The following is an 18922-nucleotide window of genomic DNA, read 5'->3' as shown; positions in this document are numbered from 1 at the left end:
GAGGAGGAAAGGCTCCCTCTGCCTCTGGGCACCACAGGTGGCTGGAGAAGAGGGACTGCCATCTGCACCCAGGTCTCCCTTGCTCCAGGCAAGCCCCAGGGCACGGGTGCTCCTGGGCCTCTGGAGCCACACACAGGCAGGCTGCTCCGGCACCGAAGGTGTTACAGTCCTGCTTCACGCCTCGGTTTCCCTCCCACTGCTGGAGCCACAGTCCTTCGCCTGGCCACCCAGAGACAAGCACATGTACACAGCACTCTGTTCAAGCTAAAATTTATTCCTGCACGAGTCTCCCTTGTACGAGACACTTCCCGCCCATCTTGCTTACACAGTAAACAAGCCACTTGCCAAGCAGCAACACTGCCCCAGTCCGGTACCTGCCGTGGGCAGCCCCTCCATCCTGGCCTGCCCTCCCCCGAGCCCCGCCAGGATGTCCCAGGCTGGGCGGGATGCTCATGGCATGAGAGTGCTCAGCCTGTGCCCGCAGGGCCAGCGAGGGCAAAGCAGGATGGGTTGCTGGGTTGGATGTAGCTGCCTTGCGGGCTGGGGCTGGGATTGTGCTGGGTTGGGCCCATCTCTCCTCCCGCTGCACCTCAGGCAAGGCAGGATGGGTAGGAGAATAAATTAGAGAAAAGGCTAAAAAGGCCACTAGCATTTGCTAGCTGGAGGACAGAGCAGCAGGGTGGGTGGGGACGCGCAACCCTGGGCACCCAGGGGGGCTCCTGATCGCAGGGAAAAGAAAGCCCCAATTGCAGATGGTCCTGGAAAGCCACTGTCCTCCCCTCCCTCTCCTCCACAGGACAGACACTCCTGTGCAACCCCAATGGCCTCCCACTCCCCTAAATGGTTTAAGGCACCGTCGTATGAGGAGGCAGGTAAAAACCTACCCAAAGCATCCCCCGGCACAAGTCTCTGGAGAGCCAGGAAGCGGCAGGGTGCTCCAGGTTGAGCGAAGTCCACTATAAATACATATAAATTCCACAAAATGTTTTCCTTCCTCCTGTCCGTGAGTCTGGGCCTGAACTCAGGCTGTTTTGAGGAGTGTGCATGGGCAGCTGGTGGGGATATGCTGCCTAAGATGGGACAGAGGCAACTGAAGGGCCAGGGTCCTTTGCCACGAGGTTCAGAAGTGCTGGGAGGAGGCCAGGAGGAGTTCACGAATCCTCTGGGATGGCCAAGCAGAACCGGAGTGCCAAGAGGCCAGGAGGGATGCAGGAGGCTCTCCTGGGTCCCCAGCTCTGGGTGCTCCCCCAGGGGAGCAGAGGTCCTGGCTGAGTCAATGGGGCAGGCGACCCCATGCCCGCAGAGTCCCTTGCTCAGTACTTTTATTACACACCAACGAAAAAAAAAAAAAAGAGAAAGAAACTAAAACGTACCCCAAGGTAAAAACCAAACGCCAGCGACCATGAGACGCCTGAGCTGCCTGGGCCCTGCCCTGCCACGGGCTGCCCTCCTCAGTTCAGAGCTGGGGTGTCCTTGCCTGGGGTCTGCTCCTGGCCTCCTCCAGGCTCCTGCTGCAGCCACCTTGGGGTCTCTCCTCTTCACCTCCCTCTTGCGCCTGGGGGGCAAATGGCCGAAACCTGGAGGGGCTGGCTCTGAGGGGTGGCGCAGGGGTCCCCAGGGAGGCTGGGCTGGCTACATGCGGGAGGATGGGCTGGCCAGCTCGTAGAAGAGCAGGTAGGCATCGCTGCTGCGGACGTGGCTGGATGACATTGGGGTGACACTGCAGAGATGGGGAGATGTGCCGTGAGCAATGGGGACGAGGCACTGGGGTCGACCCAACCCCGCAGCTGCCCCTGTCCCACACGCAGTCTCACCGGGAGTCGTTGAAACTGTGCCACTCGCTGGAGACGGGGCTCTTGCAGTAGGCAGTGTAGTGTCCCCCCATGGTGGTGCCTGAGTGGTTGGAGACGGCGTAGAGGTTGTAAACAGCATGGTCTGCGGGGAGTAAGGGCGGTGCTCAGCCGTGCTGGTTGCTGCCTCGCCGCCCCCCAACATGCCAGCATGGAGCTGGGGCCGGGAGGGACTGGCACACTGGATGACTGCGGCTCCCACCCCCCCCCGCGCCTCTGCCCCCTGCCGCAGGCTGCAGCACCCTGGGGGGCATGAGGGACCCAGCTGGGAGCCGCCGGGAGCCCAGGGCTGGGCTGGAGCCATGCAGTGCCCAGCACTCACTGCAGCTCTGCGAGGCAAACTCCCGGAGATCCAGGTCCTTCAGCTGGAAGTTGACAAAGGTGGTGAGCTTGCTTGTTCGTATCCTGGCCTCTGAGAAGCGCTTCAGGTCTGCGGGTGCATGTCAAGGAGCCGAGGGACAAAGGGGAGCCCGCAAGGAACCACCTGCCCCCCCCTCCCCAGCATCCCCTGGCCCTGGCCCTCTGCCTGAAGGATACGAAGCACCAGGATCTTGGGGAACTTCTGGATGCTGAATTTCTTTGTGCACCTCGTCCTGGCTTTGCAGCGACAACACGTCTGTGGGAGACAAACAGCATGAGCAGGAGGGTGAGGGCAGAGGCCAGCCCCACTGGGCACTGACCCCACAGTCCTGGCAACACAGGCATGGAGGGAAAGGGGCCCAGCCTGCACCAAGGCAAGCCCACCTGTCCCTGTGCCCCACATCCCATACCGGTTTCTCATCCCCATCCAGCACATCCTCTTTGGTGAAGAGCCGTAGGCAGTCCATGAGGGTCACCTCCCCATAGCTTTTCTGTGGGAGCACAGAGCGGGTCAGGGACAGGGTGTGTGGTGCAGGGAGCCAGGGGTTGGCAGGGACCCCTTACCTTGGGGATGGGCAGGGACAGATCCCAAAAGGGGTCGAAGGCTGTGGAGCAGTAGCCGCACTCGCTGCAGGTCAGCGAACTCTTCAGCTGCCCAACAAAGAGGTCTGGTGGGGACGGGACAAAGCAGAGTGAGACCCACGGTTCCCAGCCCCACTCCCAGCCCAGCCCTGCCCACCGCTCCTCACGGCCTTGCTCACCGCCAATGCGGCTGTCCTCCCTCTCCTGGTACCTCCTCCACATCTGGCGGCTCTTCTCGTCGTCACTGCAAGAGATGGGGAGACAAAGCAGTACTGAGTGTGGCCTGGGGGACACTGGCCCCCGTGAGCCAGCCCAGAGGGACCCACGTGGTCACTGTCCCTGGGCCGGGCTTGCAGGCAGCGAGCCCGTCCATGGGGCTTGTCCACTGCCTCTGGCCCAGCCAGCACTTACGGGAGGTGGTCCAGAGTGTCCGTGCTGACCCGTGGCCGCACCAGCACACGGTTCACCTCACTGTGCAGCCCATCGAGGAGGAACCGCAAGAACTCCTGTGCATCCTGCTGGCTGCAAGACACGGGGCACAGCCAGTGAGAGGCGGCAGGGGCTCAGCTCCCCCTGTCCCCCCTGCACCGACACCCCTTACTTGTAGCCGACGAAGCGGGGGGCATATCTCTGGATCTGCGTCTTGAACTCGGAGGGGCTCACGCTGTCATTGGGGGAAGAGGTCCAGAGCAGCTGAATCAGCTTTGCAAACTCTGTGGGCAGAGAGGCAGGTCAGCAGCACAGCTGGCCCCAGCTAGCCCTGGTGGCCTGGCATTGCCGTGCCCTCCAGGGGAGAGCTCAGCACCCCACTCCAGGGTCCCCGTGGCTGGCCTCGGCCCCTCTGGAGCGAGGACCTGATCCTCCCACTGGCTGGGCTCCCACAGCACAGCGCCCGTCCCAGCAAGGCTGGGGAGAACTACCGACCCCTGGGTGGGTGTCCCCCAGGACACGGGGCGGCCCAGGGGAGCAAGGACATGCTGCAAGGACGTACTGCAGGGAAGCCCCGCAGGGTGTGGAGCCAGGGGCTGGTGACTGACGGTTACCTGACATGAGCGCAGTGCGCATGCGGCTGTTGTTGTTGAGGTCCCGCAGGTACTGGTTCTGCAGGCAGTAATCCCGCAGCTCCTTGGTGTTGCTCAGGCACTGCAGGATGGAGTTCATAAAGCACTGGGGGAGGCAGAAGAGAAAACCATGGCAACGGGAGGCAGAGGGAGGCAGACGGTGGCAGGGGGACACCTGGGGCGGGTGGGCAGAGGATAGGGACGAAGCAGTGCAGACCACAGGAACCCCTTCCTCAGCCAGCACTATTGGGAGCAGGGTACAGGGAGCTGCTGGGGCGAGAGTGTGCGTGCTGGGGGTGAGGCGAAGGGACAGGGCTCCCCACTGCCCCACGGAGGTGCCCGCAGAAGAGCACGGTGTGAGCTGGGGCCATGCAGCCAGGTGCCTGGGTAAGCACTCACCGTATTGCCAAGGTTTCGCAGGCCGGTCAGCCCCTGCACCGCCTTGGAGCTCTGCAGAGAGAGGGAACAGGGGTGAGACAGTGCCCAGCACAGGCTGGCCATGCCTGCGGGCAGCCCAGTGAGTCTATGGTGCCACAGGCATCCTTGTGGAGCAGACCCTCAAGTGCAAGCAGATGCCCCATCCCCCTGTGGGCATCATGGGCAGAGCCAGCACTGCAGCTGCTCTCTGCACCGGTTGCACGCAGGACCGTGGCCGAGGAACCGGCAGGAAAGCCACGGCTGGCCTGCCCCATCCTGCTTGCCTGGCTGCTGCTGCTCAGCTCCCTGGCCCAGGACAATGTGCAGAGCTCAAAGTTCTCCCTGCCTGGCAACACTGCTGCCCCATGCCCTGGGCTGCAGGCCAGGCCAGCCGCCCCTGCTGCCTCCCCTTGCCAGCCCTGGGAAGCTGGGGGGTGGCAGTGCCCCATGCCTGCCCCATGGCTGCAGGAGGTGCACGGTGCCTCGCCGCTGCCCACCTTGTCCACACTGGGTGTCCCCTCCAGGACACCCTGCACAAGCGCAGCCCAGATTTGGCACAGCTTTTTCGCAGGATAAAGTCCACCCGGGAAAGTGCAAGCCCAGCCCCACAGCAGTCAGCCTGGAGGATGGGGCTGAGCACACAGCGGTGCCTTCCCGGTGGCTCGCTGGCCTGGCTGGGCTGCGCCTGTGCCACGGGGCTCTTCCAGGGCCCCCAGTACTCCCTGAGCAGGCAGGCTCACGCCAAGCAGAGACGGGCAGGGGCAGCTGGGCACTGGGGCCAGGAGGCATCGCCACTCTTTGCTGGAGAGACCAAGAGCGCAGAGGAGTCTGGGGGGCCACAGGGTTGCCCGCTCCCCTCCCAGAGTGGGGGACGAGTGGTGGGAACCCAGGGGTTCTGCTCCGAGCTCTGCATGCGAGCCTGGCACAGAGGGTGGCGGTGGAGCGAACCTCCCCGGAGCCATGCCTGGAGCAGGGTGGGGGGCTGACAGGGCTTGAGGGGTCAGACTGCTGATCATGCCCCCCCCAGCCTGACCAGGTTTTAAGGATCCTCAGGCAAACACCCCAGCTGCCCACCCCGGACGTGAGGAGGGGGAGGAGGAGAGGAGGGGAGGGGGCCCAGCAGTTCCAAAATAGCAGCAGCTGGTGTGTGTGTGGGAGGTGCTGAGCACCCAGCCCTGACAGCAGCCCAAAATAACCCAGATCCAGTTACACGTGCTCCTTAGCGACGGTTCAGGCATCACCCACCGCAGGGGGGACCAGCACCAGTGGGGACTCGGCCACCCTGTGCGGGCGCACGCAGCTCTGCCGGACCAGCCAGGTACCCTGTGTGCCATGCAAGTGCCCCCGCAGTGCCCGGCGCACAGGGGTGTCCCCAGCCACGGCTGGCCGTGGCGCTCCGTGCCAGGGGGTGGCTGTGCAAAAGTGCCAGGCAACCCCACTGCTTATCCCTGGGTGGGGACCCCCAGGCCAGGGGGCAGGGCCAGCCAGGCAAGGGGTGCCAGTAGGCTGTGGTGGGTCAGTGCCACACCGTGGCTGGAGGAGCTGGCCTGGCTCTGGTCCGTGAGCAGACAGGGCCAAGCAGGCAGCAGTAAAGGCGGGTCTGTGCCCCAACAGCCCACATCCCTTGAAGAGGCCGACTCCCCGAGGGCTTGCTGCTCGTGTCCCCACGCCGATTGCAGGGAAGGTCACAGTGCCAGGGGGGGTAGCAGCAACTCCTGGGAGCTGCCCCAATGCCCCCAGCCATCCCCACCAGGACGCTGCTCATCCAGTTGCCCTGGTTGGGCAGCTCCCACCGGGTGCCAGGAGGGACCAGAGCGTCCCGCCAATGTGAGTGTGAACATCCCCACAGACCTGGCATTCGCCCACTGCCTCGCCAGGCCAGGACCTGGGCTGCCCTCCCAGAGGCTGGAGCAGCCCCAGGGAAGGGCTGGGGCTGGGGTGGGGAGCCCACCAGGTGCCCCCATACCGTGGTACAAGCCTGTGTGCACCGAGGTCTTATTTGCCCCCCCCCCTGGTTTTCCCTCCCCTGGGTGACTCAACTCCAGCTAATCCCCTTCGCCCGTCCGGGGCTTTATCTAGGACACGGCACTGCTCAGAGGCGGCGAAGGAGAGCTGGCTCACGCGGCGGCGGCTGGGGAGTCCCTGAGGCTGCACTGCAGGAGGGGGACAGGGGACAGGGGATGGGGACAGGGGACATGATCCAGACTGTCCTGCCCCATCCGGGTCCACATGCCAAGTGCCTGGCAGCAGGAGAGCCAGAGCAGCCAGACTTACATAAGTGCCCAGACCCTGCCCTCCCTGCCCCCTGCCTCTGCCATCCCCGCAGGGGGAGACCTGCCTGGCACTGAGGCTCCGAGGACAGCCAAGCCCAGTCCAGCGACACTGTCAAGGGGCTAGCATGGCCAGGAGCCCCTTCCTTGCAGTGGGTAGGCTGGGGCATGGGGACTTGACCAAGGTCACTGCAGGGGCAGGGCTGGGAGAGGGACCCAGGTGTCCCGACACGTGCTTTCACCTGCTCCCTGCCCTTCCTGCAGGACACTGGGGCACGCCAGCCCCATGGCCAGCCAGGACGGGCACCCACCCCCAGGCACCCCATCCTCCATAAAGGGGGACGCCACTGGGTACCCCACGCGCCCTGGCGAGGGCAGAGGCCGCCCCCTCCCCGTGCCCCCTCTCTGCCCCCAAGCCGGAGGGCAAGGGCTGCGGGCAGCCACAGGGCTCGTACCTTGGTCTTGTTGAGGACGAGCCCGACGAAGGTGGAGACCAGCAGGGACCCTGGCATAGAGGTGCGGGGACGCAGGTCCTTGTGAAGGTCGGGGAGCGCAGGGGGCTCCTCAGGCAGCGTCACTGTGTAGGAGTCCCTCATGATGGCCCTCGCGGCCCCGGTGAGACGGCAAGGGCCAGCCGCGGGTAGGGGGATGCCAGGGGGTGCTGGGTGGGCACCCCTCGCCTCGGGCCAGTTGAGGCCTGGGGCACAGGGTCAGGCGCCTGGCCTCGCCAGAGCACTGCCGTGCTCAGGCGTGCAGTGCCGGAGCCGGTGCCGGCTCTGGCGCTGACGGCACCTGAGCGGCTCTGACATCAAATGGGTGGAGAGGCGGCAGCCAGGCTCCGTGACGGCCAGCCCCCGCCGCACCGCGTGGTACAGCCGAGCTGTGAGCCAAGGGGGCCCGCGAGGGGCGGCTGTGCCCATGGGCCACGCTCCCGGCATGCCAAGCCCGTGGCAGCGGCAGGGCCCTGGCACCGCGGGGCCCCTGGGGAGGATGCAGGCAGCACCCCGGTGCAGCCCTCTAGCCCTTCCAGCCCACCGGCACGCTGCAGCCGGGCAGCTCTCGGCAGCTCCCTGCGCTCCGGGGTGCCCGTCCCCCAGCACCGGCACCCCACTGACATCACAGGGGCAATAGGGCACTTAGTGCAAGGCGGCAGCTGGAGGGGCCCCTGCTCCCCCAGAGCTTCCCCATGCTCCCGGCTCCTGGGGACCAGGGCTGATGGCACCGGCTCCCCAGCCCCGCGGTGCGCTGTGCTGGCAGCACGGCGCTGGCCTGAGAGCTGGGCAGGCGCTTGGCAGAGAGCGGGCGAGAGCTGCTCTCTGCCCCGGCGAGAGCTGGGGGTCACTCGCCAAAACTGGCTCGGTAAAACTGGGACACTCCCACAGCATGTGGGTGCACGCGGTGCCTGTACCCAGAGTGGCACTAAGGGCTGTCTGAGAGGGTTGTGGGGCCCACGGGCATGTGCCTTCCCTGCAGGGCCAGTTCCAGGCTCCCAGGCAGTGCCATTTTGGGGGAACGGAGCAACAGCAGGCAGCGCATACCCCCCTTTTTGGGGGATGCATTAGCACTGAGCTCAGAGGGTATTTCAGTGCCTTGCTTCCTTCACTGGGGAAAAACTCCCCCCAAATCCTGTGTGGAGCAAAGACCCCATCTGGTGTCTCCCCTCTGAGTGCTGGGTAAACTGAGGCACGGAGTGGGCAGGGCTCCGGCTCTTCTTCTGCAGCAAGGGCAGATGCGGAAGCTGGCAGGGAGCCTGGGTGCCCTGCGTCCCAGTCCTGTGTCTCCCTCTGCTTCACCCCTCTGACAGCAGTAGGGCAAGCGATGGAGGCTTGCAACTGCTGTGCGTGCCCAGGTATCTTACCCGCCTGCTCAGGGAAATTTCCATGGGTGACCGAGGCAGGGAGTGCGGTCAGGCTGCTCTGGGGACAGCCAGAGCCTCCAGCCTCACCGAGGGGGCTGGAGGCGCTGAGCAGAGGCTGCTTTCCTCCCATGCCAGCCCCCACCAGTATGCTCCCAGCCAGAGCCAGCGGCTGCTGTTTGAATCCTAATTGCTGCAGATGCAGCCTCCCCTGTCCACAAGCTCGGCACAGCCAGTGGAGGGGCTGACTGGGGAGGGAGGGAGGGAGACTATTTTTGGCACCAGCAAAAATATCTGAGGAGGCATCTTGCAGCGTTATTCATCTGCAGGGCCAGGGCTTTTTGCATCACAACAGGATGCTTGTCGTAATCCCCGCTTGCATGTGCACGCATGTGTGTATATATATACACACCCCGTGGTGTGTACACCATACACATGCAGGGACACAGTGCGCACATGGGGCTGTGCACCCCACTGGCCTCGTGCAGATGGCTCCCGCAGCCCCTGCAGGTCGCATCCTGGTCCCCGGGGCCATGGCACGGCTCCCCAGTGCATGTACCGGTGTACCAGTGCTGCGCACGCCAGCCAGGGCTCCCGCCACCCTGCCCCGCAGCCTGGTGGGTGGCCTGGGGGCAGGATTTGCCTCGGTGCACAGCCTGCCCCAAGCGCTGCGCAGGGTGCTGGTGCAGCACTCTCCCTGGGGATGCACCGTGCCGGCAGAGCCGGTTCCACGGCAAGAGGGGTGGCGTTCAGCCACATCCCATGCTGAACCTCATGCCCTGATGACATTGGGTGCCCTGGGCCAAGGACCAAATTCCCCTCCAGCCAGAGGCGCACGCAAGCTCTCAGGGCAAGGCTGGAGCAGGAGAGAGAAGGGGAGCCCTGGCGGGATGGCATCACTTAGAGCCAGCTCCCTGCCCTCAGCTGTCCCCTCTGCAGCAGTGACCTTCTGCCACGGGCAGAGGTTGCCACAGGCCCGGTTGGTACCGCGAAGGCAAGCAGGGTCAGGACTGGCTGCAGGCCAGAGACGTCAGCTGCTCAGGATGGGACTGCGGAGAGCTGCCGGCGATTTTGTGGGTGGCTTTGGCCTTCTGACCCTATGTTCACCCAGGGTGGTTAATGGGGCGGCACAGCTCCGGTCCTGCCCCCAGCCAGCCTGCCCTTCCCGGGAGCCAGCACAGCCCTGTGCAGAGCCGGCGGCTCGGCAGGCACGGCCACTCACTGCAGCTGCACGTGCCTCCCTTTGCCCTGCGGGACGGTAAACTGAGGCGCAAAGTGATGGTGCGGGTAGGAACAAATGTGGGCATCCTTCCCTCCTGGCTGCAAACTCCTCTGGATGGTGGTTCGTGTGGTGCAGAGGCAGGAGGCAGGTGGGGAAGAAGGGACGGGAGGAGGCACTGAGCCAGCCCTGCCATGCCGTCGCTCCAGCGGGAGCGGGTGCTGCTGGCACTGCCCTCGGGGCTGGGTAATGGGGCAGAACCAATGCCAGCACTGGGGCTGCAACATGCGCTTGTTTCCGGCACCTGGCGTGACCGCAGGCACCCAAGTCTACTTTACGACCGGTACATTTGCTTCCCGGCTTGGGAAAGGGAGGAAAAAAATCACAGGAGTGGAAAATAGCAGGTGTGCCCATCAAAGCACCAAGGAAACCTAAGCCAGTGCCACCGATCCAGCCTCCCCGCCTGCCCCGGCACGGGTGCCTGCCCCAGCACCCTGTGCCAGCTGCCAAGCCCTGCTCACCTTTGCTACCCGTCAGCCCTGGCTGGAAAGCCCCCGGCTGCATTCACATGCAGACCACAAGGCTGCGGTTTGGGAGTAGCACAGCCCCTGCTGCCCCATGGCCAGCCCACAGCAGCAGGCTGGCACCCACATTGGAGCGGTGTCTGGGCACCTGGGAGTGGGGACCCCTGGCCTAGCAGTGGTGGCGAGGGCTTTAGTGACTGCCCGTGGCTGGCGGCAGCTGCTGGGTCCCCCCTCGTTCCCCCCCACCAGGGCCTGGTGCGGGAGGGGGAGGCAGGAATTCCCTTCCACAGCACCTCCTCCACTTGCCCTGGCCCCCCCAACCTGCTCCCTCGCCCTTCGGCTGGGGGCCAGGGACCGGGCAGGTTGGGCACAGGGGGTCCCACACCAGGGCAGGGTACAGCTGGTGCTGCATGTGATGCAGCTGGTTCTGGGGTGGAGGGTGCTGGGGAAGGGGCAGGCAAGATGCTGGCAGTGGGCAGTGATTCCACACCCCCTCCGTTGCCCCTGCTCCCGTGCCTGGGGGCTCAGGTGGGTGATTAAAACCTGGGTGAATGCCAGGGAGAGGGAAGAGGGGAGCCAGCCCTGCCAGGAATGGGACGGGCGGCTCCAGAGGGACAGGGGGGAGACCTTTCCCGCTGAGCCCCAGCTGCAGGTACGTGGTGGGCACGAGCGTCCGCCTCTCCCCCCTGCCCCATGCCTCCAGCTGTGCCTCCCCAGCCCCCCAAGGGCATGGGCCAGACCTCCAGGCTACTCCCACAACCCTTTTCCCAGGTCCTTGGGCACAGGGAGGGATGTGGGGGCACTGGCTGGAAAGGGAAAGAGCTTCCTCTCCTGCTTGCAGGGAAGCAGAGAAGAATCCCCCAGCCCTTACCCTTCCGGTTTGGCGGATGACAGTGGGACAGAGCCGCAGGGAAGCAAAGGGCAGATCAGACTCTGTGCCAGGGCAGACCAGCCTTCACCATGGGTGAATGAAGGCTGACTGCAAAGAGAGCAGGAGACAACGCGGGCAGAGCCGGACCAGATCTTGGAAGGAAACCCGAGTGGAAAATTACCAGGCTGCTCCCCTGCACGCCCGAGTCGGGCTGCGTGTGTGATGCCTGCTCCCGGTCCGGGCTGAGGCTCTGGGGATGGTGCAGCACCGATTGATACCTGGGGCACCAAGTGCCTGCCACCACGCGTGATGCTGTACAGAGCAGCCGCTGCCATGGAGAAACTGCTGCTTCCCCGGCTGCCTTGGCCCATGCTGGGGGCTGGGGCACAGGGCCCCAAGATGGCAGCAATAGACTGTGCCAGGGATCAGGCATTACAGGGCACCAGTGAAAAACCTGACTGGCAGCTGGGCACCGAGTCACCGTGCCAGAGCCAGCACCAGCCAAACCAGCCTTCCCAGCTGGGTGTCTCCAGCAGAGCGAGTGCCCGGCCCGGTCATGTCACCTTCTCTAGCTGGGACAAGGCAGCAGGAAACTCTCTTCGGCCCCGCACTGGGCTGGGACCGGGAGGGAGCAGAGGGCAGGGGGTGTGGGCACAGTCAGCTGTGTGGGGACACAGTGCACAGTGTGCACCCGTGCAGGTTTGCATGCACGGGGGCGTGAGTTTGCCTGCATGCGCCATCAGCCGCTGTCACGCACACATGCAGAAAGGTGCAGCGCATGCACTCCTGCCAGCACACGGGCACCCTTAGCCGCCAGGCGCCCGTGGGGAGCCCCACGAGCTGTGCTCCTAGCGGTGCAAGCAGCGAGGAGCGCAGCCCCTCAGGACACCGGCCTGCCCGCGCTCGGCTGTCTCAGCAGCTCTGGCCCGGGACTGCTGCGGGCACGGACCACATACCCCACTCCAGCACAGCGTTGTCCCCCGCCCCCGGCAGGCACCACTTACCGTGGGGTCCCGGGCGGGCACGTCGCAGTAGCCATCATTTCTCTCGCAGGGCTGGCCGGCGCAGCGGGTGCCTGAGGGTGGCAGGGCAGAGCTGAGGGTGGCCTGCGAGGGGCTGAGGGGGCCCGTGGGGAGGCTGCCATGGCTGCTTTTCCTCCCATAGCTCTCCAGGTAGCCGCGGACGTAGTCGGAGCGCGCGGCAGCCTGGTAGAGGCCCTGCAGGGCACCGAGCTCCTGGCGGCCCCGGGTGCCAAGGGGGCTGGCGGTGGGCGCATAGGCGCTGTCCGAGGCATGCAGCCCTGAAAACTCCTGTGCCAGGTCCGAGTGGCTGATGGATTTGCGACGGCTGAGAGGTGCTGTGGTGGGCAGGTAGCCTGGGGGGCTGCTGGGGGCCCCCGCAAAGGTGTAGCACGCACCCCCACTCAGCCCGCTGCCGGGCGGCCGGGTCTGGGTGCGGATGTACGTGGGGCTCAGGCGAATGCTGGAGTCGGGGTACAGGGGCAGCCGGCTGCTGTCATAGCCACTGGTTGGGGACAGCCCCGTGTGGTGGTACCGGGGGGAGGGCAGGTAGCTGGTTTTGAAGCCGATTTTGTCGCTGTCTGCATAGGTAGTGGCCAAGGTGGATCCGTAGGAGGTGTAGGAGCTATAGCCGCTGGGCACCCTGCTGTAGGTGGTCTCGGCATAGCGGGATGAGTCGACATACCGCTTCAGGGTGGAGGAGAGCTGGGACATGCTTGAGGATGGGGCTCAGCAGGCTCTCCTGGAGGCATGGACTGCAAGAGAAGAGCCCAGGGGTCAGCTTCCACAGGCCATGGTCAGCACAACGGGGTGCCCACCACCAGCACCCACTCAGTAGCTTGCTGGCTCCTGCCTTGCCTGGAGACCCTGGGAGGGGTGGGCAGGCAACAGCGGGAACCCAGGGGATGAAGGGTGCAGGGGGGGCTATGGGATGCAGTGTGGCCATGGCTCCTGCCACCTGCCAGTCCTCCTGGGACAGGAGAGCCTGGGACAGCAGGGCCTTCAGGCACCTCATACCACAGAAGGGAGCCCTGGGGCACAGCCAGAGGCACCCAGCATCCCAGCACCCACAGTCACCGAAGCCAAGGGACTGCAGTGGTCACCTCTGCCCCAGCCCAGGCATCCCTGCCACACCGTCCCATGGCTGTCCCACTCTTGGGGCTGGAGAGATGTCCCCAGTGCCTCCTCCAGATGGGAGGCAGTTGCCTGGTCACAGTCATGATGCTTAGGCCCAACTCTGGCTGAGATAGGCAGGTAGGATGGGCTGATCCAGCCAGTCCAGCACCTTCCCCTGGTTATTCAGAGCAAGCGCTGGGGCTTGGCAGGGGGCTGGCATTTCCAGCTTGCTGCTAACACACACCCTGCTTGGCTGACAGGGGAACTGAGGCAAGGTCAGGAAGTCAGCGCAGGAGTCCTTGCCGTCCATCCCTGCTCCCTGCTTGATGCCTGGCACCAGGGAGTGGGTGAAGACCTTGGTGCAGCCACGACCACCCAGGGGCCTTGGGGGACTGTGAGGACAGCCAGGGATCCCCTCGTTGCAGGGGCCTGGCCACCCAAGCAGCCTGCCCATCTCCCTGCTGTGGCTGCGCCCTGCTAGCCTCCCATCAGTAATTCAAGCCGATGCGAGTCCTCCCGGGGAGGTGGCTGCTCTGCTCCTGCTAGCCGGGCAGAGCCAGCCTGTAGGGGTGGGCAACAGCCCAGCACTCAGTCCCCACAGGGAGCTGGTGGCTTCTGTCCCATGGCACCTACACAGGGCAGGAGACAAGCATATGGGGGATGGGCACAGAGGAGCCCAGAGCACACACAGAGACAGCCCGGAGCCGGGACAGGGCAGCGTGGCAGCTAGCAGCCTCCGGCACCTGCAAATGCGGGCTGTCCAGAGCTGGAGGAAAGTTTGCTCTCAGCATCCACTCTGGCAGGCTGATGGCTGGTCCCCTACCTGTCCTGGGGCTGTGGCTGGCACCGGGGCAGAGAGGACCCCAGCCGACCTCCTCTGTCCTGGTGTTGCTGGCGCTTGGCTCCCCGGGTGCGTGGCGTCCCTTCCCTGGCAGGACAGTGGCTCATGTGGCTCCGAGAGTCTCCAGTCACCCGGGAGATGACCCTGATTCAAAGGCTTTTCCCAGCCCAGCTGGGGCGGGCTCTGGCCCAGCTCCAAGCCAGGAGGTGACCTAGACGGTGCCTGGCGCAGCCCCGGCAGCACGCAGGGTGCATCCAGGCTTGGGGACAGGCACTGAATCCCTGGCAAGAGGAGCCACCGCAGCATCACTCCCTGCCTGACCCCGGGGGGGACCCAGGCTCCTACTCAGAGCCCAGGAGTCCCCGGGCATGCCTGCTCCCCGTGGGACCCCCTGCCCGGGGAAGCCAGCAGCACCGTTCTGCAAGTGTCACCCTGGGGACGGGAGCCACCCCGAGCCTCCCTGCTGCGGCCACAGCGCGCGTGCCCTGCATTTTCCATGGCAGGCAGCCGAAAGTGATCCCCATGAAACTGGAGTGGTGGAAGGGAGCTGTGCATCGCAGGGACGAGCGAGCCCCCTTGGCTCCACAGACCCTGGGGCGGGGGGTGAGGTGGCTGCGATGTCAGCTCCCCCAGCTGCCCCTGCCCATCTAACCCCGGCATGGAAATGCCCCGGGACTGCTTTTAGGAGACGGTGGTGAGAAGCACCATCCGTCCACCACGGCCTCCTGGCCCGCAGCCCGGCTTTCTGGCCAGCCAGCTTCATCCCGGTTGCTGTTGTTATTGCCCAGGGAACAACCATCCCACAGCGGAGAGGAAACTATTTACAAGCAAGAGCAAGGTGGAGCGCACAGACCTGTTTGGGAACAGAGGCTGAGGGGTGAATAATCTGCTCCCAGGCAAGGACTCCACGAAACACCTGGCTCTTCCCGGCCAGGCTGCGGCTGCCCTCACCAGCACTGGGAGGGCCCAGGAGTGGTTCTGCCAGACGGGATTTGACATGCACAGTGGGCAATTTTGCTCGGAAGGATGTGGGACCCCGGCCAAGGGACTGGCACCCCCTACGGGTGCCGGAGTGAGAGCGATGGAGCCCCTCTGCTCCCAGGGGGCACACACCTGGCTGCCTGCCTTGCTGGGACACGGAGCAGCCTGGCACAGGGACCCTCTCCGGGCTGCCCCTGCTCCCCATCCCCCTTAGCCAGCAGAGATGATCTGGGCTTGGGACAGGTGCCTCAGTGCCAGGACAGCCCCATGCCATCACCCACTGCCAGCGGTGCCTGTGCTCTGAGATGGCACCCTGTGCCATCGCCCACTGCCAGCAGTACCCGTGCCCTCCCACTGTGCCATGCCACCGCCAGCACCAGCAGCAGCTCCCCGTGGGTGTGCGCAGGGTGCCTCTGCCCCTGGGAGAACCGCCGGCTCGGGAGCGGGAGGGCAGCAGGTGCTTTCTGGCAGCAGCACAGGTCTCCACAGGGCAGCACATGCCCTGGGGATGCGGGGGAGTCAATGGAGGGATGTGGGGCTCGAGAGAGGGAACCTGCCCCAGACGCAGCAGGAAACCCATTGGCGTTGCGGGAAAAGAGGTCTTACCACAGAGGACTGCCGCGTCTGCTAGCACCGCCTGCGCTGCGGAGTCCCCATGTCGCATCAGAGCGGACCCCAGGGCTGTGGGAGAGCTGAGTGTGCCAGGAGCCGGAGGAGCTGAGGGGGTGTGAGAACACCCCGGTTCCTCCCATCGCTTCCTGGCCTGCCTGGCCCCTCCCTGCGCATAATAGTGCTGAGCTTTCCTGCTGCCTGGCAAAGCCCTGGGGCTGGCTGGCATGGCTGAGTCAGGCCTCCTGCACCCTCATCATCCTCCCGGGGTGTCAGGGGAAGCTGAGGCACAGGAATGTCCGGTCTGCCATCACGTGGCCAGGTAGCAGCCAGCGCCAGGGACCCGGGAGCCGGTGTGCCACGGGGCTGCTTGGGCTGCTGGGCAGTCCTGCTCTGGCCTCCAGCTCCGGCAGCCTTCCCAGCTCAGCCCAAAGCTGGGAGGCAAACCCACCACGCTGGAGGCAGGGGAGCAGAGACCCTGCTCCTTCTCCAGCTGCTGTCCTCTGCCAGAGCCCTCCTGCCTGTGGCCCGGTGGCAGCTGTCCCCCTTGGCAGCCGTGGAGCCCCAGAGCAGGCTCAGCTTACACAGCACTGGCTCTATGCAAGGTGTTACAGCACAGCTGCTTCTCGCTTACGCAGGCTCGGAGCTGTCCCCTGTCCCCTGAGACACAATGTCCCAGCCTGGAGGTTACGTGGGAGCTCCCGGCCCTCTGCAACGGCTTAGGCAGAGGGGTGACCCTGTGTGAAGCACCCTGCCTGCTCCAGCCTGCAAGCGGTTTGGGGTGGAGGGGCTCCGTATCCACCTGACAGTGCCGGAGGGGTGGGACAGCCTCCTGCCCATTCCCCAAGGGGGACAAGGCAAGGGATCCCTCCGGGCATCTGCATTTCCCTCTAGGAAGGGTGGCCCCGAGCAGCCCTGGGGGGGAATGTGCTGCAAAGTGTTTGCTCCCTGCAAGAGGCCGGAGTCACCAAGGGATGTCCTCAGTCAGCCCATAGAGACCCCAGTGCCCTGAGGCGCTGCCGGCAGCCTTTCTCACAGCCCTGCTCCAGCACTCGGGGAGAAGCCACCCTGGCTCCAGTGCTGCCCCCCACCACTCGCACACCCCAGAGCGACGGGACCTGCCCAAGGTCACGCGTGCAGCTGGGGCCACCCTGGCCAGGGCCCTTCCCCTATCAGCCACTGGGCCTGAAAACCCTCCAAACTCACGCCACATGTGCTGGCCGGGAGTCATCGCCTGGACTCACTTTGTGCTGCTGACACATACCCACCCGACTGCAGAACCTGCTACTCACCGCCCCCTGGGCAGTAAAACCCCAAACCCATGGGGAACCTTGATGTACGACCCAGAGCATGTTATTGCTTTGATGTCTGCGGGTGGAAAAAAAGAAGGGACCCTGGGGAAGTGCCCGGGCATGAGGCTCTGCCCACGCTGGGGGACGAGGAGGGTGCCGGGGAGCGCAGCTTGCTGGCGGAGAGCTGCCAAGTTTTAATGCGTGAACTCTGAACCTGCTCTCTGGAGATGTAGAGACTGCAAACCTCTCCCCCATGGTTTTACCCAGCCGAAGGAAGAGGGGGGCAGTTTTGATGTCGCCTCTGAGTCTCTGATGCCACAGCCCCTTCCCCGGGGCCAATGACCCCCCAGCACCCCCTCCACTCACCTGCGTGTGGGTCGGCAGGGCAGGCGGCCGGTGGCTGGTCAGGGGCACGAGGCTGTCATGGCAGGGGGCAAGCGGCTGGTCATGGGGTGATGCCCACGGGACTGAGCACAGGGAGCCAATCCTGCATCCTTGAGGCGCTTCCCCTGGGACCAGAGGAGAGTGAGCGATGCGGAGGGGCCGGCAGCACCCAAGCCCTTTGCAGGGGACAGGGCACCCCACGCCTCAGCTCCTCCACTCTGCAGGGAGCGGACGCAATGGCCGGAGGGGGCCGAGCCGGAGGGCTGTGGGGCCTCGTAAAAACGCCACCACAGAAATTCACGGCTCAGGTTACCAGCTAGATAAATATAGTGTCTTTATCTGACCTCACAGGGCGCTGAAATGCTCCTCTTGCATTCCAGCTTCAGGGAGGCTTAAAGGGGACGTGAACCCGCGGGGGCTGGTTGCCCACGGCAAGGGGGTGCTGGGAGGGGAGGCTGCAGAGGCGGGGGGGCTGCGGGAATGAAGAAGGATGACTGACAGTAAGTGGGGGGAGGGGAGAGATTTGGGGAGGGAGATGGAGGTCCAGGAGGGAAAGCATGGACAGAGGGTTAAGAGAGGGAGTGGGGTGGGACACAACTTGGTGTGAGGGTCAGGGAGGCAGAAAGAGGGGGTGCCCATGGCTGCCAGTAAGGTCTGGAGCAGAGCATCAAGGTGAGGGAAGGAGGTGATCTGGGTTTTGCCCCCCTTGGGGCAAGTCACAGGGAGAAGAGCCCTCTAAGCAAAGGTGGGCATGGGGCAGCCGGTGTGGTGGTACGGACACAGGAGCACCCACCCCTCGTGGCTCCACAGGGACACTGGGGCACCCACCCGGCACCGCTCCCCGACGCCTGACCCGCCCAGGGCGGCACGGCCTCGCAGCACACCGGCACCTGGGCGGCCGTGACTCAGCGAGCACCTCCTGAGGATAATTAGGAGGGATGCAATTAAGGTGGCATTTTGCTCCCTCCTGCCTGGCTCCAGCCCTTAAACAGGGAGGGCCGCACAAGGGACGCATCTGGGCGTTGCTCTGGGAGGCTGCTACAGGGTCACCAGTAGTGTTAGGGGGTGGTGGCAGGGCCCTGCTCCCAAACCTGAGGGTGAGCGTGCCCCATGGTCCCCAGCTGCCAGGGTGGCATCTTGACCCTGGGCAGGGAGCGGTGCGCGGCTGCTCTGGCCGCTCTAGAGGATGCGGGGGCCCTTGGCAGCCCCACAGGCAGCGTGCAGGCACGGGCGCACAGGAAGGACCCTGGCATGACAGGCACATCGCCCCAGAGCCAGGAGCTTCGGGACGCGCATACACACCCAGCCCAGCTCCCACACATGCTCCCAGCCCCAGCAATTTCCTCCCCGGAGGATGGCTGGGCCAGGGCCGGCCCTGGGGTGCCTGCTCATACCTACCCTGCTTAGCCCCCCTGCCAGCACGGTGGGCAGCCCTGGCCCTGAGCTCACAATGGGGGGGGGGGGGGCTCTGGGATGGAGCGGGGGGGATAGGGACAGGGATGGGATGGGGGAAAAGTGCCTGGGCGCAGGGGTCCGTGCTCCAGGTGGGCAGGAGGGGGTTGCCCTCCCCGGGGAAGGCGAGTCCTGCCCCTGCCTGCTTCTCTCCGCAGGGCTCGGGCTGCTGAAGGCCTGGTGGAAGGCACGGTGGGGGGTGTCTGGGAAGGGTGTCCC

General features: G+C 65.2%; 1 protein-coding gene across 3 annotated transcripts; it reads right to left on the bottom strand.

Moving 5' to 3' along the window:
* Window positions 1–270: 270 nt before the first annotated feature.
* On the bottom strand, window positions 271–18910 carry USP2 (ubiquitin specific peptidase 2). 3 transcript variants are annotated; one of them, XM_072884558.1, is made up of 13 exons: window positions 17234–18910; window positions 12014–12783; window positions 4253–4303; window positions 3836–3959; window positions 3394–3505; window positions 3204–3314; window positions 2972–3036; window positions 2775–2878; window positions 2621–2701; window positions 2388–2466; window positions 2173–2280; window positions 1815–1935; window positions 271–1720 (listed from the first exon to the last, which is right to left on the bottom strand). In XM_072884558.1, the coding sequence occupies exons 2-13, from the start codon at window positions 12740–12742 to the stop codon at window positions 1633–1635; spliced, it is 1773 nt and encodes a 590-aa protein (XP_072740659.1). In that variant the 5' UTR covers window positions 12743–12783; window positions 17234–18910; the 3' UTR covers window positions 271–1632. The 3 variants fall into 3 exon arrangements, with proteins under 3 accessions (XP_072740659.1, XP_072740660.1, XP_072740662.1); XM_072884559.1 differs by lacking the exon at window positions 2621–2701; XM_072884561.1 differs by lacking the exons at window positions 12014–12783; window positions 17234–18910 and adding an exon at window positions 6996–7543.
* Between the last annotated feature and the right edge of the window lie 12 nt (window positions 18911–18922).

The sequence above is a fragment of the Ciconia boyciana genome, chromosome 20 (assembly GCF_034638445.1).
Source record: "Ciconia boyciana chromosome 20, ASM3463844v1, whole genome shotgun sequence".
NCBI classification, from domain to species: Eukaryota; Metazoa; Chordata; class Aves; order Ciconiiformes; family Ciconiidae; genus Ciconia; species Ciconia boyciana.
This window is presented reverse-complemented; position numbering and strand designations above follow the sequence as displayed.

What these genes read in the sequence shown, in the direction of transcription:
- USP2 (XM_072884558.1), bottom strand. Translation starts at nt 12,742, where the DNA reads ATGTCCCAGCTCTCCTCCACCCTGAAGCGGTATGTCGACTCATCCCGC. An exon ending in GCGCACTGCGCTCATGTCAG is followed by an intron (nt 3,506 to 3,835) that starts GTAACCGTCAGT and finishes CTCTGCCCACAG; the next exon opens with AGTTTGCAAAGCTGATTCAG. An exon ending in CACAGTTTCAACGACTCCCG is followed by an intron (nt 1,721 to 1,814) that starts GTGAGACTGCGT and finishes CCATCTCTGCAG; the next exon opens with TGTCACCCCAATGTCATCCA.